This window comes from Patagioenas fasciata, chromosome 11, assembly GCF_037038585.1.
Source record: "Patagioenas fasciata isolate bPatFas1 chromosome 11, bPatFas1.hap1, whole genome shotgun sequence".
Taxonomy (NCBI): Eukaryota; Metazoa; Chordata; class Aves; order Columbiformes; family Columbidae; genus Patagioenas; species Patagioenas fasciata.
This window is the reverse complement of record NC_092530.1, coordinates 16,736,013-16,756,847: the sequence shown is the minus strand read 5'-3', so window position 1 is coordinate 16,756,847 and position 20,835 is coordinate 16,736,013. Positions and strand designations below refer to the sequence as shown.

Here is a 20,835-nt window from a genome sequence, read left to right as displayed (position 1 = left end):
GACTACAACAATACTGCCACATGTCAGGAGCACCCACAGAGACGTGTATTTTGGCTTTGTTTGAAAGGGCTCAGCCCTGCGTGGTCCCAGGAGGTGGAGGGAGGTGTGTGCAGCTGTGCTGCAGGTGTGCGGGAGCTGGAGGGACCCGCTGCCTTCTCTCCAGCAGGACACGGGTGTTTGTTCCCAGTGGAAAGCCAAAGCTCCGCTTAATGTGACTTGTTTAATGTGTGCGCCGTGCACGGTCAGTCACAAGGCTAAAGATTGATTTGGAACACTTTCATGAAGTGTCAAGCCAGAAGATGGGCAGCAAATAATTTTGTTCATTTACAATGTTAATGAGAAGAGGGTTTTACTAAAAGACCAGAGGTGTAATATACACAATCTGAATATTGCAGACTAATAAAAAAATCACTCTTCTGAGGTATATGTTAAAAACTTAATTTATGTAAAGCAACAGTTGCCTCAGCCAAATTGTCAGCTTCAGTAAGGCAAAACAAGATAGATTTAAACTTAATTATAGACTATTCATATTTTTTTTTCTCCTGGCACGTTTGTTTTGTAAAAAGTAAACTATTTTTAGTCTTTTGTAGAAATCTAATCCAAAATGAAAAAGTACATTAGATAAAGCTAAATTTAAATTTTGGTTGACCTCTAGGTTGCAGGGAAGAGCGCTGTGTGGACACGGAGAAAGGTTTTGCATATGCAAAACATTGGGAGGAGACGTTGTACTTTGCAGAAGTTCTGTGAGTTTGAAAAAGGGTAATTTCAAGTGTTGTATCAGCTTTGAGATTATACCAAAGAATTGTACTCTGCCAAACAAAGCACCTCTGTTGAAAATTCACATTACAAAATTTACCAAAATCTCTTGTATGCATAAGAGTTAGGCTTTGTCTTTTTCTAAGGGGTGTTCTTCAAGTAATCGGCAATATAATTTTTTAAAATAGTGGAAGAAAACATGGATGCATGAAAAAGTGCAATTTTATGAAGTCTTTAATATATGGCCTAATTCAGATGGAATCACCTGTAATAAAAGCAGAAAATTCACATGTGGAGACAGGTAGGAAAACATGTCTGTAAGCCAAAGCTCCTTCTGTAAACACTGTTTCTTTTCTAAAAGGGATCTTACTTTATTTGACATTTATGAAAAACTATGTTAGAATCTTACGTCCAACATACAGTGGCATTTCTTGTGGCAAATGTATTTTTGTAGTTTACGTTAAACCATATATGTGCACATTTTAAATGTATGAACGTATCTCAATATATTTGAAAGAAGAACTACAATTCAGACAGCAGATCTGTGCCTTCTAGTTTGGATATTTGTGGTCTGACCATGCTCAGTTTGGATTTAAATACCTTTAAAGTTATTCAAGCATGATTAATTGGCCTCACCTGAATAATATAGCTTAGAAATAAGGCTCAAATCTAGGTAGCTGTCTTTGTATTATATTTATGACTAAAAATTTATCACTTCTGAGTTCTTTTGTGGAGTAATATATATATTGCAGACATTTCACTTCATGTTATTTTTGCTAGCATTTTTTTAAGCTAACGCAATTAAAAAAAATCGAGGTCCAGCTGCGAACGTGGGCTGGACTTTAAAGAACCCGTATTTCAGGGGGATCGTGCTCTGGAGCTGTTGTTTGACCAGTTACCTGGACAGAGGATATTTACAGAATGAGACACCAGATATCGGTGTCAAAGCCGTCTGGAGTTGGGGGTCACTCCAGGCTGTCTGTGGTACTGGGGGAGGCAGAAGCCTTCATCCTTTTGGTCAGAACCACGAAACCAGACCAGTGCCACGTACCACTGCCGGATGAAGGGCTGTGATTTGGAACAGTCGACACTGTGCCATAGGTCCATAGGTGTGCCATTACGAAGGGCATTGCTCTTAAAATCTCAACAGTATGACTCTTTTTTCTTTTTTTTTTTCTTTTTTTTTTTTTTTAACTGAAAACTGCCTAGAATCTCAGAAGCGAAAATCATATCTTCAAGCTTCCCAGACTAAAGAGCTTTGGGAAGACTGTATTTGTCATTATGTTTAATTTCCACATACCTCACCAAAGAAAAGGCCAGGGGAGCTAGACCGAGAACACAGCTGTACAGGCAGCTCAACTAATTGCCTCTCCATCCTCAACCTCATTTATCTTCATTTCTTCCCAATTATACCAAATTATCAATAGTCTCTGTTGCATCAGAGTCTTAATCCCCTTTATTCAGGCAGCATTAGATAGTGGCAGATGAATTCTTGGAGGGAGTCAGGGTAAACAGCCATGAAAAGCCACCTCTGGCAGATGGCATTGCTCACAAGAAATGTGACAAAACATTTGGAATTTGTTACTAGGCATTGGTATGAGAAGGCAAGCTGTCAATATTTTTTTAAATGATAATCAAGGTGGTGCATACTTATTCCACAAGCAGAAATGAATCCTGTCCAAAATCTCAAGCTTCGTTAAGTTCATCTTGGCACTGTGCTATTGTATTTTGTTGCTGAAGCCTCTCACTTTTTCTTCTTAAGAAGTATTTTCACTTTATCTGGTATTAATACCAACATTTTAATACTGTTTGTTCTAACGATAGTTGCTATTTATGATTTTGTATACCTCAGAAAGAAGTATGAATCTGAAGATGTAGAATATCCTTTACACAATAACAAAATGTATTTTCTTGAACAGGTTCTTTGGCACTGTTGGTCTTTTCTAGGGGTTTGATCCTACTCCTTAGAGAAGCTGATGCAAATCTCCTACTGTTATTGATTGAGGAGAAGTGCACTAGAGATTAGATGAGACCAGCTAATGACTAGGTTTGCTGAATGAGGAATATATTCTGAAAATCAAAGCTTGATTGAATGTGTAAGATGTCCAAGTGCTGTGGTAGGTATATATTCAGCTATTACTGTGAGCAAAAATGAAAGTGATTTTTAAAGGAAGTATGAAGTTGACTGCTAATACAGTTAAAGATCTTTTTGTGTGTTATTTTTAGACTGACATTAAATGAAACGCGGTACAGTTCACTGCTGACCTTTTACGTGGATTATGTTGACTCACAGGCTCTCCTGGTTTTGGACAGCATTCTAAATTTTTTGGAAGTCAGTAACAACTTAGTGCAAGGAATCAAATCCAGATTAAAAAAATGGTGCATCTTCAGAATGAGTATTTACCTTGCCAGTGTCCCCATACTGACGCAGCTTGTTGAAACTGTACAAGTGTCTGCACTTACTGATCCTTCATGGAAACTGGGCCTTAGGGCAGTAAATCTCATTGGAGACCTTCTGCAGTTATTCAGCTTCAGTAAAAAAGGATGTTAAGCATCCCTTTTGCAACCTCTCATTCTCTAGTGACGCCTCCAGTGTCGTTAAGTTCCATGGAGATGCTTCGAACTGGCAGGGGTTTGGAAGATTGTCCAGATGTGTGTGGATGAAGTGCCACAGACTGGATTTAGTTCTTGCAAGCCATACTTCATATTACACAGAGTTCTTTTAGTATTAGGAGTTTTCAAAAAGGTTATAAATACATAATTCATTTATGTCACGACAAATTAACTCAGCAGATTACAATATGTAACTTGAACTGTTCATAATATTGATTTCAAAGAAATATTAAATTATTAATTGTTGAAACTTGAATAATCTGATTTTGTACAGTAGTGTTACCTATCTGCTGTGGATGTCAAGATGTTCTCAAAGCCTCTCAAAATCAAACTAATCTGGGTAGTTTCAGTCGAAGTAAAAATATACAATACATGTAACTCAGTGATTGTTTTAGTAAGTTGTTAAGTATGGGAAAACATTAAGTAATTAAAAACAAACAAACAAACAGAAACCCAAGCACTTCGTTTGCGGTGAGCAAAGATGTCAATGATTGTCATCACTGGACTAGGAATCCTGGTTCCTCACTTGCTGGCTGCAGCTGTTGGGTTTAGAAGGGTGCGTGTTTTATCCTTTCTGGCAGCCAGCCCTACAAACTGTGTTCAAGATCTGAAAGTTAAGCTGTTTTATTTCTGACTTGTGCATCACCAACAGTTCTAAAAACATGACAGACCAAAGTTTTGACCTGTTTCTATCTGTGATATGTACGTGTTTCTGAAGACAGATTTTGGTCCTGCAGTAAAAAACAGTTAATTTTTTTTTGTTGATCGTCCTAAACCAAGAGAGATGATGTTCAACTACAGTATTGTTATCTTTGTATAGAAAAACAAATAGTGATGGAGTCACACTCTTGTTACAAAAAATCAGATCAGATCAGTTGTGCAAGAAGGAACCATAATGCTATGGTTCCATTTGAGAATATTGTTACACTTTTAAAGGTTGTCCTCTTCTTTGACTTCACCAACATCACACCTGTTGAAATACTGTTCTGTGAGGATTTTTGTGAGCCCTTTTCTGTCAAAAGCACGTTCTGTGAGCTGCCGGGATGGGGATCTCCCCGCCCCAACTTTCCAGTAAGAATGCCAAGGTAAATTGTCTGCTCAGTATCTCGGATTTGCTGAGGTTCCTACAACAGTACCTTGAGTGACAGAATGGAGGTCATTTATTATTTCCCAGGAAGGGGATTGCAAATGCTTTTGACACTGGAGTAGATCCAAAAGTAAGTTTAAGTTTTAATTCTAAATTCCCTAATTCCAAGAATAATACTATGTGTTGTATGGAGGAAGCTGAATAGGGACTTATTACTTATTATTTCATCCATCACAAGAATGAGAAGACATCAGAGGAAGGCAGCAAATACCAAATTAACTCCCCAACAACACCCCCACAAATAACACCAGGTAGCTTTTCATACAGCACGTAGACAAGCTGCGGAACTCTTTGCTACACGATATTGTAGATAGAATCAATTGTCACCCATTTAATTTAAAGGAAGAAAAAAAATCTATTAAAGCTTATTAAATTCAAGGCAAATACCTCTGTTTCAGGAAGTTCCTAATGCATGAATTGTTGGAGAGTGTCCTGCGAAATTGTCGGTGCAGGTTTTCTCTGTATTTGGCCTCTTTAGCAAAGGCTTTTGGCCCTCGTTGGAGGCAGGGCTGGATGGCCTGTGGCTCTTTGTGGGCAGTCATTCCGCGGGCCATTATTCCTTTAGTTAGATTGCCCCTCCCTCCTGAAATATCATGACTAATTTCCATTTAGGAAGCCATAATTATTAAGTGATATTAAGATTACAAGTTTTCTCCCCACCCACCCACCTCCCCATTGCTCCCCATTATTGCATGGTTAACTATCAGGTAACAAAGCAGCAAAGACTCCATTTATTAGTCGTCAGAACTGTTCTCCAGTGTGTCACATTCCTTGCTAGCCAAGAAGCAACTCGTTTTGGTTAATATTTATGCATTACCAAATCAGTAGCTGATTTTGAGAAGTGCTTTTGAATATTAGTGTATTTTTATTATTTTAATAGGTTGTATCTAACTTTCTATAAATATGATGCTTCATCTTGTTAAATCTAACTTTAATGGGGGGCTTTGTTGTTATAAGTTCAATCAGCTGTCCCACTGAGCACCTGGTTGCAATTGGGAGATTTTGTTTTGACAGGAAAGGCCCATTGCAGTCTTACTTTCCAAGGCAGCTGACAGTAAGGAGAGTTTTAGCACTATAATCATCAATCATAATCTGGGAACTGTAAAACACCTTGTATTTACCACCTTCTTATTTCTTTGTTGATTTTAAAGAGAAGGAATTGATGGTTTGGGCGGGGTGGTCAGGTTCTTAAAGAAATAGTACATCTTGACTTTTATCTTCCTGGAATTGTTCTTAATTAAATTGGCATTAAATATTCTGACAGTATCTTCAGTATCTGGTTTGCTGTGAAATAAACTTTGATTTTGCTGTCACTGAGACTGTTCAAAAAGTTTAGAAATTATATTCAGATTTCAGATGCCTTCTTATTGTATAATTATCAACAGATTACTTCACCTAAGTTGTGACAGACATATTTTTTAAGTATGACTGACTGATGGACAGATTGGGAATTGCTGAATTAATGGGCACATTTCAAAGCGTTGGCAGGGCTAAGCAGTAATTACATCTGCTGAACCACTTGATAAGTTTTTGGAAGTAGCCCAGTAAAGCCATCACTGGATTTCTTGAGTTTTAATCTCTTACCCTACACACTTCCATGGCTTTCTGGTAGGGCACAATCCAGAAGTTGATCTAGCTGAATACACACAGCTAAACAAATCGATGCATTAAAGCTTTAAATGCATTGCAAATCTTCCATTTAGATTTTCAGATGGGTGTCATGCTTTTGGGGGCTGATTAAAAATCTCATTCCCATTTTAAAGCAAGAAAGTTTATTTGGGTGTAATAAGCGACCACGGAAGGTGTCTCCATGAACAACTTCATCTGCTGCCAATATGAGGGACAGAATTTGGGGTTAAATGAGTCATAATTCTGACCCAGAAGAGTTTCTGTATTTTTCTGATAGGAAAGTGGCAGTTTACCAGGAACATAACGTGGATGGTATCTTCCCATCCTTACTGTAGTGGTGTTCTCAAATATGTCAAAAATGGTTTTCTACCAAATTTTGTCTTCCTGGGGTGTTCAAATGCTGATACCATGAAGAGTTGACAGAAGGTTGTAGACTGAAGAGTTTTCAGCAAGGGATATTTTCTGTAGGACAAAAGTGATCATTTTTCCCAGTATTGAGGTGAGATTCGGATATTGGTAAAAAGAAATAGTGTCAGGTGCCTGAAGACACTGGGGCTAGGAATGCTGGCAAATAGGCCCGTGTTGGTTTAGGAGTAGCCAAAAGAATTCAGAGGACTTGTGTGTGCTAAACGCTTATAAAAAAAAGTCAGAAATACTTAGAAATTATCAGTGCTGAAGTATCAATGCACTGAATACTTTTCTCTTGGCAGCTGATGTTATGCTTAATATGCCCAACAGCAAGAAAAATGTATTAAAATAATTTTTGAATAAAATTGGACAGTGAGGCTGGTATTGCTTTAAACAATTTGAGTTCAATTTTTCAGAAATGTATCACAACACAAAATAAAATGACAGACATAGATTGAAACAGTGTGGTTGTTCAATTCAAAGGTACCTTTGACAGAGTGGTTTTCATTTAGCTGGACCAGACAGTTCTGATGGTGCTGAAATGAATTTGAAACCAAATGAAAAGAAACTGTCACCAAATTGAACTTTGATTACTTTCCGAAGATCTTTCAATACCTAAAAGCAAGACACTAATTTAAGCTTCACAGATTTATTTTTCACCAGAAGAAGTTTTGGGGTTTTGTTTTGAAGAATACGAATGCACAGGTGGGTTTATTACCAGAAAACATGTAGCTTTAAGAGTTATCTTATAAAATTAATAACATCAAAGATGGGTGAGAAGCAACATTTTCAGAAAAATGAAGCTGAGCTTATCACTTGCATTTCCTTCAACTAAACAAAATGAAACTTAAACAGGGGCATGCGTAAGGTTGTAAATAACCTTGCAGTGGGTCTGTGGGTACATGATCCACCACAGATGTATGTACTGCTCTGGCTGATTTCCCCCATCTGTTTGTGGTACCTGTGATTTAACTCCCTCTGCGTCGGAACTCATCTGAACTTGGTGTTCATGGGGACTCCGAAACATAGACATAGAGAATTTGGCCACTGGGCTGTACAATGGCATAAAGGGAATACTTACCTCTCACCGCATTTTAATTTAGAAGTGAGTGGACTTGGGTTTATTACATTAGTTTTGCTTTTGCTTAGTTGAACATGAGTGTAATTCATCCACTGGTAAATAAGTTCTCTCAAGTAACCTGTTAAGAATGGTAAATACCAGACTTTAATAATTTAAGTATGTCACAAATTAGTCTTTCTCTTACCAAATCCTTGTAGTGTCTGTCTGTATCTGTGCCCTTTGAAGCCTGCACGTTTCCGTGTATGTATCTGTGCAATGAAGGGACAATCAGACCTTTTTTTCATGCATGTTGTGCATTTAGGTGCGAATCTGGAAGCAGAACTGTACCCCACACAGTGGCTGCATGACCTGAGCTGGGTGGTTGAGACAGGTCAGACCTTTTTTAGCTGCTCCTGCTTCTTTGAGGATGTCCGGCCAGCCCATGGCTCTCCTTCCTCATCCCACATGGGAAACCGCGGTCTCTGTGCCAGCTCTGACCAGCACCAGGAGCTCTGGAACACACAGGTTCTGCTCTCTTGGCCTTTTTTAAAGCTGAGTGCAGTCTGTTCTAGGACAAGATCGACTAGAACACAAACAAGATAAGGAAAAATTACCTTTTTGTCCTTTAGCTTTATCTGTTGGAGAGAAGGTCATATGGGTAGTGGGTAATAGTGTTAAACATGAAGTTTTTTGTAAAGTGTGTAAGTGATGAATTGGCATTTTGACAAATCAACAGACTTCTGAGTGCTCTAATAATATTCCTATGATGCTTATGAATCAAGTTACTGATGTTTTAAAATGAAATATTCTTTCTCATTTAAAAGAAATGAAAAGCTGTTTTTCCCTTCATATACAAGAGATAAAGTTCAATTGCTGTTTTCTGTGTCTCGTTTTATATAGTGTTGTATATTTGCTCTCCTTATTCATATGTTTTTTTCCCCTTTCATTTCATATGTACCTAAAAGAAATTACTTGAAGTCCATCTTTCTGTATACAATAGTACGAATCATTGTTTAATTTTAGACTCTTTGTTTTCTATATTAAAAAGAGTGAGAGCCTTCCCTAGCTTAGCATGGACAAAGAAATTATTTTTTCCTGATACACATTTCTTCAAAGAGAAACCTTTCCAATATAATGAGAGGAAAAAAAAAATTCAGCCTCCATAAATTTATTTCTTTGTTGTGTATTGCATGCTTTACATAAAAGTTTCATTTTTTTTGTTTTCATTCATAAACTAATCATACCAACAACTGGATTTATAATCAAAACGTGACATCTTTGCCTTATTGATGCCACCTATTTGGACAAAAAATGACAATAAACAGAACCTCCTGAAAAATTGTGGCTAAACCTAAGTTTGAAGTATTAAGGAGGATTTACTTTTTATAGATTTATTCACTTCTAATTGTTATGGTAACAAAGAATTTGAATATATGCATTGATATATATATATATATATATATATATATATATATATATCAGATATGTACTTGCTGATATAACATGCTGACAACTGTGTTACTAAATATGTATGCTCAAAAATGAATACTTTTTCAAGTTGCGTGATAGTAAAAGGACTGAGTATATTACCACAGGTTTGCATTTTACATATTTGGTTGATGATGTGAATCTAGTTCTGACTTACTATTAATTTATATGTAGGTTTTTCTGACTGTATGGGAATAGATACAGCAGGGAAGGATGCAAGTTTTCTTTTAAAGCTGTGAGTTTTCAGCAGTGCTCAGGGACTGTGGGTAGGCTGAGTTGAAAGTGTCTGTCACGGGGCACAGGAGCAGGACCTGTGGGACCTGACTTCTCATGCAGTTTCACCATTCGTCTGCCAGGGAACACGGGAGAAGTTGCTTCATAATTCCGCACCTCAGCTTTCCCACTTGTAAGATGGAAATAATCATACTGCCCTTATGAAACACTTCTCAATTGAACAGTTCTGGGTAAGAAGTAGTCCTAATTATTATTTTCTTTTTGAGAGACTTGCTACTACGTAGTATGTGCGGTCCAGATTAAGTGATGAAGCTGTTATCTATGTGGTATACTGCAGAATACATTCCATTTAACATGCAGTTTTATTATACATCATACGCTCAGCAGTTTGGTTTTTTTTCTTTCTCTGAGAAGAAGTGATAGGGAACATAAGAATACAGGAATGGTCTGTAGAGATAAGTGTATTGCAATTTATTCTTGTGTTACTGGCACTGAATACTGGAGAAAATTTACAAGTGGAATTTACAGGAAAAAAGTAATTATTGTAAGGAAAACTGGTCCAGTGATTTGGACTCCACGACATAATTTAAATTCAGTTTCCTGTTCCATTGCAGATTTCCTGTATTTCCTTAAGCAAGTCACACTTCTTTGCAGTGCAATTCTCCATCTGTAAAACAGGAATAACTGTACGTTCCTATGGAACACGCAGCAGCTGTAAAGCTGAGCACAGAGCGCCGGGAGGGCACCTGGTGCTGCGGCTCCGGGACCACACAAGTGCCGTGGGTAAATGCGCGAGGCTTGGAGGGACAAGAGAAACTTCCAGAAATAAGTAAATTAACTAAGAGTTTAGGCCATCTGTAACTGGGGTTGAAAATATTGGAGAAAAACAGGGTGAGGGAGACTTGTAGATGAAGAGTACAGGTTGATCTTTTCATTCAGAAATCTCTGACAAGCTGTCTTGTGCACAGTTTTCATGGACGCTGCGCTGATACATGAAGTTACATGCACAAAATCTATTTCTAAGCAAAACATGCATGCTTTTTTTTTCCCCGAGGAAGAATAAAGTGTAAATGTTAAATTTACTGAAAAAGCATATGGAGAAAAATAAAACTGATTTGGTGAAATAAAATACTAAGCATTCCCTCAGAAAATATTGTTTAAATTGCACTTTTAAATTGAGAAATATTTTACCAAGGAAGACGACCTCTGTTTCACAGTAGTCAGAATGAACTTCTATACTAAGTATCAGTCAAATGTTATTTGGAAGAGCTGATATACAGTATATTAAATATCAAAGATGCTGACACAGCTGTAACTGTAGTAGTTATTCTAATTACTGCACTATGCCATGTTATATCACATGGCATAATTTAGTGTAGCTTTCTTTGTCAGTGTATTACTTAACATTTTACAAATTACAAATCTTTTATGGGAAGGTAATTCATACTTGGACATAGTGCTAAAATGATGGAGTGATTTCCTTTTTCCTCAGTCATTGATCTTTCAAACTTTTTCATTTAGCAGTATTAGTCATGTTTATTAGCTAAGTGTTGTCATAAAGAATGGAATTTTTCTGTTACTTTCATATTCAATTAGAATGTGTTTCGCTTGCTGTGTCTCTCTGCTGCATCACAGTCATCTATTTACTTATTCTAATTGAAATTCTTGTTCGTAAATTCAAATCAAAGTCAATACGGCAGTTACATATTTTCATAACAATCTATAATCTAATTGAAAATGTGAGGTGTACCTGAGATGGGAGTGTATTTAAAATACCCATTACTCTAGAAATGTCCAGTCTAACTTTTTTCAGGTGGTTTGTTTTGTGAACCAGATGTATTTCAGGATTCACTAACATGATCTACTTAACTGCTGTTTAAAAGGAACTTGTTATTCAAGTGTACAAGTGTAATACTGCAGAAAACTGCGATCTGTAAAATTGCTGCAGAACACCCTCTCTTCGGAAGACCAAAGGAATATTGTGACCAAACATGAGTGCTTAGTTTGCTGTACTGTGGTTTTGTCGTAGGTAGTTATAACTGTGCATAATATTTATCTGGATTCTTAAAATTTACATTCCTGAATATTGATGATTTTCAAGCCCACCCTGATGCCTGGTTTGTATAACCTCACAAAGTGAAGTGTTTCACTTTGGGCATCCCCAGGATCAAACCCAGCAGGGGAGGAAAAGCTGTTCAAGCTCAAAGATAATGCAGCAACAGGATAAGTTGTGGAAAGCTGTTGAGGGATGAATTGAAGCCAGAATGGCAGTGAGTGTTGGAGGAGTGAACAGCAGAGCGACTCTGCAGTGAGACTGACAGTGGTGAGAGGCTGGACATGGACGGACACGGATTTGTCTCTGGCAGGGACAGGGTGGCCTGATTCCCTGCAACAGCAAGAGGTTGTGATTCTGGCTCTCAGATGTTCCCTTTCTGCCTTATTTAATTAATTGTGACTGATGTTACTTGGATGATTTTATCCTTAAATATTTAGCTTTTCCTGTTTCAAGAAACTAGTGTGATGAAGCTAGGTGATGCTGAAAGTTTCTCATATTTTCTGCCTGATGCATATTTATTAATTTATTTTTTAAAATTTCAGGTGTTTTGTTTGTACTCAATGCTTATCTCTGGTAAAGAGCATTAGCTCATTGCTAACCAAGCAATATGTCTTTTAAAGAAAAGTGTATGCCATTTATGGTTGTTTGTACCCTGTTTTGCAGGTGGGAGCGAATCCTCCTGGGATAAAGACAAGCTTCAGTCTCCCATTACAACGGGATCGCAGCACAGCATCGGTCATCCCACGCTGTCAGGGCAGTCGAGCCTTGGAAGTGCACACCCGCTCAGTCCTCTCCAGCAGAATCACCTGCTCACCAACAGTACGTACTGTGCTCTTAAAGGGGGGGAAAGTAAAAGTACATAGAGCCCTGCTTGGAGCATGGGTGTGTGTTCCTTCCCAGCCTCATGGAGGTGGGGAAATGGATGGGAGACATGTGCGTGACAGGAGGGTCAGTGCTCTCACTGCCTCTTGCACTCATGCATCACATCCAAGGTGCCCACTGAGATACAGCCACCCTCTTTGAATAGTTACCCACGCTGGGTTAGGGACTGTCCGTCCTCAACTGACATTTCCATGGCCTTGACTGGAGGGAAAAATAACCATAAGTTTGCCTAAAACTTTAGCTATATGAGAAAAGGCTCTTCCAGGTGAAAATGTTGAGGACAAAATAAAAAATATGAGAGCAAGGAATAAATGCTAAATGACTAGTTAAAAGTGAACAGAAGCAAACCCTCTGACTTGTCCTGCCTTGTACCTGCCTGGTGTGGGCAGGGTCATCCACTGAATCCAGCTATCCAGAGCAACTGGGATGAAATGACACCGATGAGGTTTGGATTTGGAGTTTAAAACTCCCTTCCAACCCTTTTCCTTCCCTCAGGAAAGGGGCAGGTGGGAAGCCAGCAGTTCCCTTCCTCCTTTGCCCCCCAAGAGGGAAGGAAGGGAAGGGAAAATTATTCCAAGAAAGATGTTCAGGATTAGTATTTTAAAAATTAGTGAGAAGTAAAGTTAATTTTAACAGATGATGATGGATGAATAATTAAAATCTCACTGTTTCTGAATCCTTGTTATTTGTTTAAGCTTTTCATTCTCAAAGCTTTGGAAATAGATTTTTTGTGTTAGTCTTAATGAAGGAATGACATTTCTGGCTCCTTAAACAATTTTAGAAGCAAATAGTTCCTTGTTACCTGTGTAGGGCCCCAGACTTGAACAAATCAAAGCTCTTCAAATGACTCCTGTGCTATGTGTCCTTAGCGTTTTGGGCATCTGGTTAAGTGTCAGTAGTTAAGAATCATCAGATTATAGGACTCAAATTCACTGTAGTTTATCCTTTCATTTTATATTTGTGCATAATTCAATACCTGTATTTATTTTACATACAGGAATATTATGTTCTTTGCTGATAAAGAAAACTTTATTTTCCCCTAGATTTTGTAGTAGGCAAATGTCTATAGGCTATTAAAGGTTGTTTTGAATGTCAGACATTATGTCCAATGATTTGCAAGTGTAGGATCTATTTTCTTCATAGTCCTCTGAAATGTTTGACGGGTTGTGTCTTAAAACTGGTGATGTGCTGTTAAATTCTGTTTGTAGTTTGCATTTAGTTTGCATGTCAATTGGACTTTAAGTAGACATACAACTCAATGTGGCCAGATGGTGTCTGGGAGTTTTGGAACTCTATGGGGTATGAGGAAAGATTATTGGGCTGTTAAGGGAGACATGCAGGGGAACAAAGGCTTTGAATGTGAGTGCTGAAGGGGATTGTCAGTATGGTTTAAAGTGATGGGAGACGTATGTGGGCTTCGCTTATTACCTATCATAATTAATATTGGTGTGGATCATCATATAAAATACATAGTGAATCATAAGGCATCACAGTTGTTGATCATGGTGTGCTCAGGCTAAACAGAAATCGTGTGGGAACTCAGAATATATACAGTTCTGCTGTTGTGGTGGGCGCAGTGCTGTTTTTATATCGCTGTAGTCAAATTGTATTGGAATAACATAAGCTATAACAGTCAATGGTATTTTTTATTGTGGGTTCTGTCATACATCAAAACGAGGACTGGCCTTCTCATTTAAAATAGTTAAGATAGAGCCATATGATTATGTTATTTATTACTTGCACCCTAATTTTTAAATGAGGATTGCTAATCTAAATTTCATTTAGAAAAAACAATAAGTCATTTTATGTGGCAGAATGAGTAATTTTTTCTGAAAAAATAGTTTTGGATGCCCAAAGGTCACTATCTTCACGTGGCCTCTCTAAAGAATTCTTAACTGTGCAGTAATGTTAAATAATTTTTTCAATGAACTGATGTCTTGGTATGGCTTTACATTGTAGTCATTACTAAATACATAAAATAGTACCCGTGCTGAAATAGATACTAATGAAACACAAGAATCCAATTAGTCTTAACATTAACATCACGTTTTTGGCAATGTCAAGATCTGCAAGTTGGTGCAAATGAATTTCATACCTTAAATAGTTTTATATCCATAGCAGAAGACAATTTAAAGTGACTTTTTGGAAATTAAAACCTCTGGCAATGATTTTAACCTCTCATTTCTTATTCCAGTTCGCAGACCTTCTGTAGGGTGGTTCAGTAGTTTCTGTAGTCCAGCCCGCAGCTTCCTGTATTCAAGAGATGGTCAAATACAAAAATCTATTCTCAGATTGTGGTGTATGGGAACTAATAATAGTAAGAGAGCTTGATAGGAGTATATTGTCAGATCAAATTATTAATAAATATTATTCTGATGTGTTGGAGAAACATGCAAATATCTCCATGTTTTGTGGTTTTTGCTTTATTGCTCTTAATAAAGGGATCATTGAACTTATGCACTGTTGTATATTCATTTTGCTAATACTGTGTTGCTTTTCAGCTGTATGTTTTTTTCCCCCAATACAAACCATACAGCCTGTTCTGGAAGGCAAAGACAATTATTCTATATGTAACATCAAAACTGTTAACACATAGTCGTATTAACTAGTGAATGTTCAAGTAGAATATAGGCTTTAAAAATGGAGTTGTTGGACTGACCCATATAACATGCCCGTGCTGTCTTTCAGGGATAGACCTGCCGTTCATGATGATGCCTCACCCTCTGCTTCCCGTCAGCCTACCTCCCGCTTCGGTGGCGATGGCGATGAACCAGATGAACCACCTCAACACAATAGCGAACATGGCCGCGGCGGCCCAAATGCACAGTCCTCTCTCCAGGGCAGGGGCCTCGGTTATCAAGGTAAGAGTCATCTATGACACTTGAAAAAAAGAACTTTTTGAGGCTATAAAAACCCCGTTTACAGTGACTTTCTGAAGGCAGATAACTAAGAGGTTATGCTGCCCATAGCACAGCTGGTCCTGATGGTGCTTCTTTTTGAGGAAATACCCACCACTACAGTCAAGAAGTTAAGATGCTCTGCTCTATCTGCCAAGCTGTAACGTAATTAAAAACAAATAGTAACACTCACAAGAGTCTAGTGCTGCATCTGGTAAAGCTCAGAAACTATTCTAAAGTGTTGTTTAAAATCCTACGTAACGTTATACTTTAAAGAAACTACTATAGAACACAACAGGAACTGTAGTGTGGTGCAATTCTGGAACAGGTTAATAGCAGAGAATATCAGAAGTACCTTAGTGAGTATAGTCTGTGGTAGCCATGCTTATATTTCCTTCTGGCTGGATAAAAAGTGTTGATCCTTTTGAAAGGCTTCTCATAATCTCTTCCAAGCAGGTTGTTAAGAAAACTTAATTCCCATATTGAGAGCTGAAGTCCTGCTACACACTAAAAAATACATCGAGACAAGATTTCAAAATAGTAGGAGATGGAATCCGTGCCTGTGCAGGACTGGTGCTATGGGAGTCTCTACAGTACAGTGTGTCCTCTTTTTATTGAGCAAAAATGAGAGCTTTTATCAGTCTAACTTTGGTGTGTATCTGCATGCCCGTGCATGTTTCGTGTTGAGGAAATGAAGTTTTGCCAGCTTTGAAAGGTAGTTATTTTAGCATTTTTGCTTGGTTTTCAAATATAGGAGTCTATAGAGTTCTCTGTTCTGGAGAGTACATCAGTTTTTATTTTGATATTCAGGTTCATTTACACTCATGTATCTCCATCACTCTGGAATTCCAGCATTCTGAGTTGCTTTATTCAAATAACTTTCAGTGATTTGCTGAATTTAATCTCTCATATCTTTATTGTAAACCACCCTAATTATAAAATATCTTTTTTTTTTTTTATAAATGAGAAGTTACTGTTGCAAATATTACAGACCAATTGTCAGAATAAATCAGGTAGGTTTGTATTGTACTTTCTATTGTCACACGCAGATTTGTTTCTGCATCGAGTAAGGAAAGAAACTAGTGGTTCATGACCACATGTTTATTTTCTGTATCTACTGACATCAACATTCTTGCAAGGAAGAAAGCAAATTTCTTTTGTCACTTTACAGTAGCATAAAATACTACATCTCTCTGCTGAGGTTCTGGAGGTCTTTGTTTTTGATGTGATCTTCCTGGCCCTGAACATCTCCAAACTTCCCTCATGTTGTTTTTCTTCTTCACTGAGAGTCCACTTCCAAATTAGGGCAAATGTTGTTCACAATATTTTGGTTTTGTTTACCTGTTGTTTTCTTGGATTTTGGGAGGCTGGTAAAATTCAGGGAGGCTGTTCCCCAGATGAAGATCTATGAAAAATTCTCCCTGTCATCTGTGTATCTGCACAGTTGTTGACTGCATAGGGTAAATGTGATATCTCTGATGTCCAACTGCACATTAGTTAATGAAAGTCACTGGACTGTTAGAAATGAATTGAGGTTCCATGCATTTCACTCAGTATAATTTTCTTTAACTGTTCCAGAGACCTCCTGAGAAAACCGTAACTTAAATACAGCAGTGGAATATTTGTAGCAGCAACAAGACTGCATAAGCTTTTATTATATTTTAAATGCTATTAACATATCAAAACGAAGATTAAATATGTATTTGTAAAGAATACTTGTTTTTTGTAATATAGACTAGAGTTTTTGCAAGCAGTTAGGTTTAATGATGCTCTTTAGCAGGCCCTTGCTGATGCTAGTTACTCATTCACAGCTATTTTTTCCCCAACACCTGCACTAGAGGATGCACAATATCACCACAGCAACAGTAGCTCTCACCAGCACTCTAGTGGGAATTATTTTCTCTACATGATGTAGAGGAAAATATACAAGTCGCTGATGTGACAGAGGTAAAGTGTGCCTCCATTGCTGTGCTCCTCCCACAGAGTGTGAGACTCCTTTTGTCCTTCCCTTATGTACAGTCATCTAGCTCTGAATGACAATCAATTAAGATTAAATCCTTGTGCAAAACACAACCTGTAAAAGAAAAGCATTGCTGCTGTTATCTGTCAGCAGCTTTATTTTTATTATACAACACTTTTTAAGTGCATTTAATAAGTACAAGTTACTAGTTTTAGATGGACTGCAGTTGCAGCATTATGACGTTACTTAAAATGGGAGAAATGAATCGAATATATTGAGTGTGTATCTATTTCTATATTCTGATGACTAAAATACCACTTGGCCTGTTTTCCATAGGTGTGAGAATCAGCTCCTTTATAAAGGTTTTGAATGAAGTCATTACGCTTTTTATATCACGTTTGCCATTTAGAAATAAGCTGTTCTACCAAGATATGCATGATCAGCAAAGTTAACATTTAGTGCTCTAGAAAGAAATGTCATAACTATGAAACTTGATTTCTTCCTGACAGGAACATTGTAAATTAGGCAAGCACAATGGCCAGGCTCACAAAACCTTCTCAGCCATCTATAATATGAGCTGATGTGATTATAGCGGCACCCGCTAGCAGTGCTATAGCTGTGGTTCTGGCAGTGCCTCTGTAATAAATCCAGCCTTGCAGGGATTTACTGCGCATCTGAAAGAGCTTGCTCCATTTCAGACTTGGCTCAAACAGCTCTGAAGAGTCTGCACAATTGAGGGTCTCATGTGGCAAAACCAAAATTTGACAGCAACACTGACTTCACCACCTTCTCTCTTCTCCCTCTTGTGTCTTCTCTTCTGTTAGTTCTTTTTTTCCAGACCTGTTCTTCAGCTGGATGAACTCTGCAATGCAGTTGCTGGCCTTGGTGTAAAACGCTTTGCCAGCCTGCTCTTGAGGCCCCGTCTGGAGTGGAACTTGAATCATGGTCTAGGCTACAAACAGCAGTGAATAAGTGTTGTAGTTTCTTGTCATCCAATAGTTTGTTTCTGAAACTCAGAAAAATCTACTCAGTGATTATATTTTCAGATCTTCAGAAGCAAAGTTTGGATGGGCCCTTCATACAAAAGAGAAAGGATTTTTCACTGAAGTTTATAGAACAACTCAACTCCAGAGATCAGTAACTACATAATATTAAGATTTTTATTTTACAGTGGACCTATGACAAATATGGCTAGTTACCTAACAAATGAATATGACTATTAATATGTATTCACAGCATATTATATAGTTTCTCATAAAGGAGGTGTTAAGATGTATGCTGAGAACACAAACTGAATAGCATGCTGAAAGCACACCTGAGTCTTAACAGATCATTTAAATTAAATGTGGGGTCCAAAGGAGTTGAGACGTCACAGCACATAACATGGACAGCAAATACATGAAGAGGTGTCACAGCAAAAATGGGAATGTATTTCTGTTCATTGACAGTATATCTGAACCTTGGAATCGGACTATGCCCATATAACAACTCCTCGTCCATAGTGGAATGAGGCCTCAAACTGTGGATCGTCAAGCTGTGTCCCATACAGGCATCAGGGGTGTTAAACTTGTGTCATCAAGCCTAAAGTCTCAGTTTATACAGATTAATCCAGAAAGGTCTTATATGACTAAAAAAATGTATTAATTTACACAATTTCAGGCAGCAGGCAGGGAGGGGGCTGGGAATGTTGCAGGTAGGCACGTGTGAGGAGGGCTGCCAAGAGCCAGGGTTCTGGCGCTGTGGGTATGCGAGTCTCTGTGGTCACCAAACTTTGCCCTGTGTCCTTTGAAACAGGTCAGTGAGAGATGCTGAGGTCAGGGTGGGCTTGAAATTTAGGTTAGGGTGGGAACCAAATCCAAACCAGGGGCCTTAAGCTTCTCCCTTTTCTGCTAGATACCAAAACAGTACTGAGAATACCGAGACAAAAATTTATCTCAGCGATTTGAGAGGCGCTTTTACCCTTTTCTCCCAGTTTTTCCATGCTTCTTATTCTACTCACCCCACATATTTTGCGCTTGTCTTGCTACTCTTGCTTGTGTCTCACCCTTCCTCCTCCATCTCTCCTTGTTCTCTCTCTTCTTTCCTCTGACTCTCCAACAGCCTCTGCTGAGCCACTGAGAGATGTGCTGCTCCTGAGTAGGAGTATTTCTGCAAATTGGTTTCCTGCTGTCCATTTTTCTTCTGTCGTGATTCCCTCATTCTTGCTGTACTCCTACTTTTCTCTTTTTCTTTCTGCTCTTGTCCAAGTCCCAATTACGAATAAATGGCACATTTGTTGAATACATCTGGAAAACCCAGGTAAAAAAAAAAAAAAAAAAATGTAATTTGAAATGTTTTGTTTCAAAAACACCTCAAAATAAGGCATTTTTGGTTTTGTATTTGAAATCATATTTCTTTCAGACTTTCACTCCAATGTATTTAGAAACATATCAAAACTCACAGAACAAAGCATTAGTAATACAGTGTGATCTAGACATGCAGTAGAGATTTTTGAGTCTCCTTTTCTTTGTGTTCTCTTCTGGTTTTGTGGGTTTGTTAAAGCATTTGTAAAGGATGTATATGACATGATTTTAAATCCCCTGAAGAGAATACAGATGGGCTGCGTAATTATTGCTGAGAGGTGCTATTTTCTGTGTGCCATACAACTCACATTCATAATATTTACCTGACAGCCAGAAAAATGTGCTCATCTTGGAATACTCTGAAACAATTCTTGTCAGTATAAAAACGTTTCTCATTACAGAATTTATAACATATTTAATTTCATCTCTATGCATTCCATTCATTCTGAATTGTTTTCAGAATATTACAAGACTTATAAAATAAAGCTTCTGTAAAATTTATGCTATTTTTCTCATTGTTAGGTTTATTCTGTCCCGTTTCATAGCACATGTTCGTTGCTGGCAGCTTATTACTGAAACAAGCACTAGAATATGTTGGGAGAGGGACTAGTATAAGTTCGCTTCTTATAAGGCTGATTTTCGTGGCTTTATCAGTAGCAAAGGAGAAGTAAGTGTGTGGTCTTGTATCTTTTTATTTCACTGATACAGAGGAACTAATACATTAGGAGATGTTCAGGTCCCTACAAATTGTATTAAATACCCTTCTCATCTCTCCTCCTTTGAAGGGAGGCAAAAGCCTCTCCCTGTAATGCCGAGAGTGCCTCGCTTGTTAACACCGAGACACTTAGTTGTTAGGCTGAAGAATAAGCAATCAATACTGATTTTAAACTCACAAGTGGAAAAAAATACAGTAAGAAGCAAATACAACTCTTTTTTGCAAAGCTTGCAAGGGAATATCATTGCGCTAAGCACATACTACCTTTTAGTTCTGGCTCAGATCTTTTTAATATTGGCTTAGTCATTTGCATTTGTACTTAATAACTAATGTAGCTGTAACATAGATTAGATATAGCATTATCATCATAAGTCCCGGAGCACCTGCCTTTCATTCGGTAGCAGCACTGGGTGAAACAATCTATAGGAGGGGTACAAGTAGAAAGTTTTCACTGCAAGATCCTTTCCAGTTTTAGTCAACGTTATACTTGGAGATTCAAACTAAAATGTAAAGGTAAAATCTGAGTACACAAGTGAAGGTTGCCATAGTTTTTGCAGTGACTGCTAATTTAAGAAATAGTGAAGAAGGCGGCTCTTGTTTGGCTGCTGACCAATCCCATTTGATTTGCTGTGGCTCTGTTTGGCTGAG

At 37.9% G+C, this 20,835-nt stretch overlaps 1 protein-coding gene across 2 annotated transcripts in view; it reads left to right on the top strand.

Moving 5' to 3' along the window:
• Positions 1–20,835, top strand: part of DACH2 (dachshund family transcription factor 2) — a 253,762-nt gene that overhangs the window by 182,799 nt on the left and 50,128 nt on the right. For both annotated transcript variants that reach the window (XM_065846925.2, XM_065846924.2), the window contains exons 4-5: positions 12,055–12,210; positions 14,962–15,134. In XM_065846925.2, the coding sequence (XP_065702997.1) occupies positions 12,055–12,210; positions 14,962–15,134 (329 nt within the window). The remainder of the gene's footprint in view (positions 1–12,054; positions 12,211–14,961; positions 15,135–20,835) is intronic.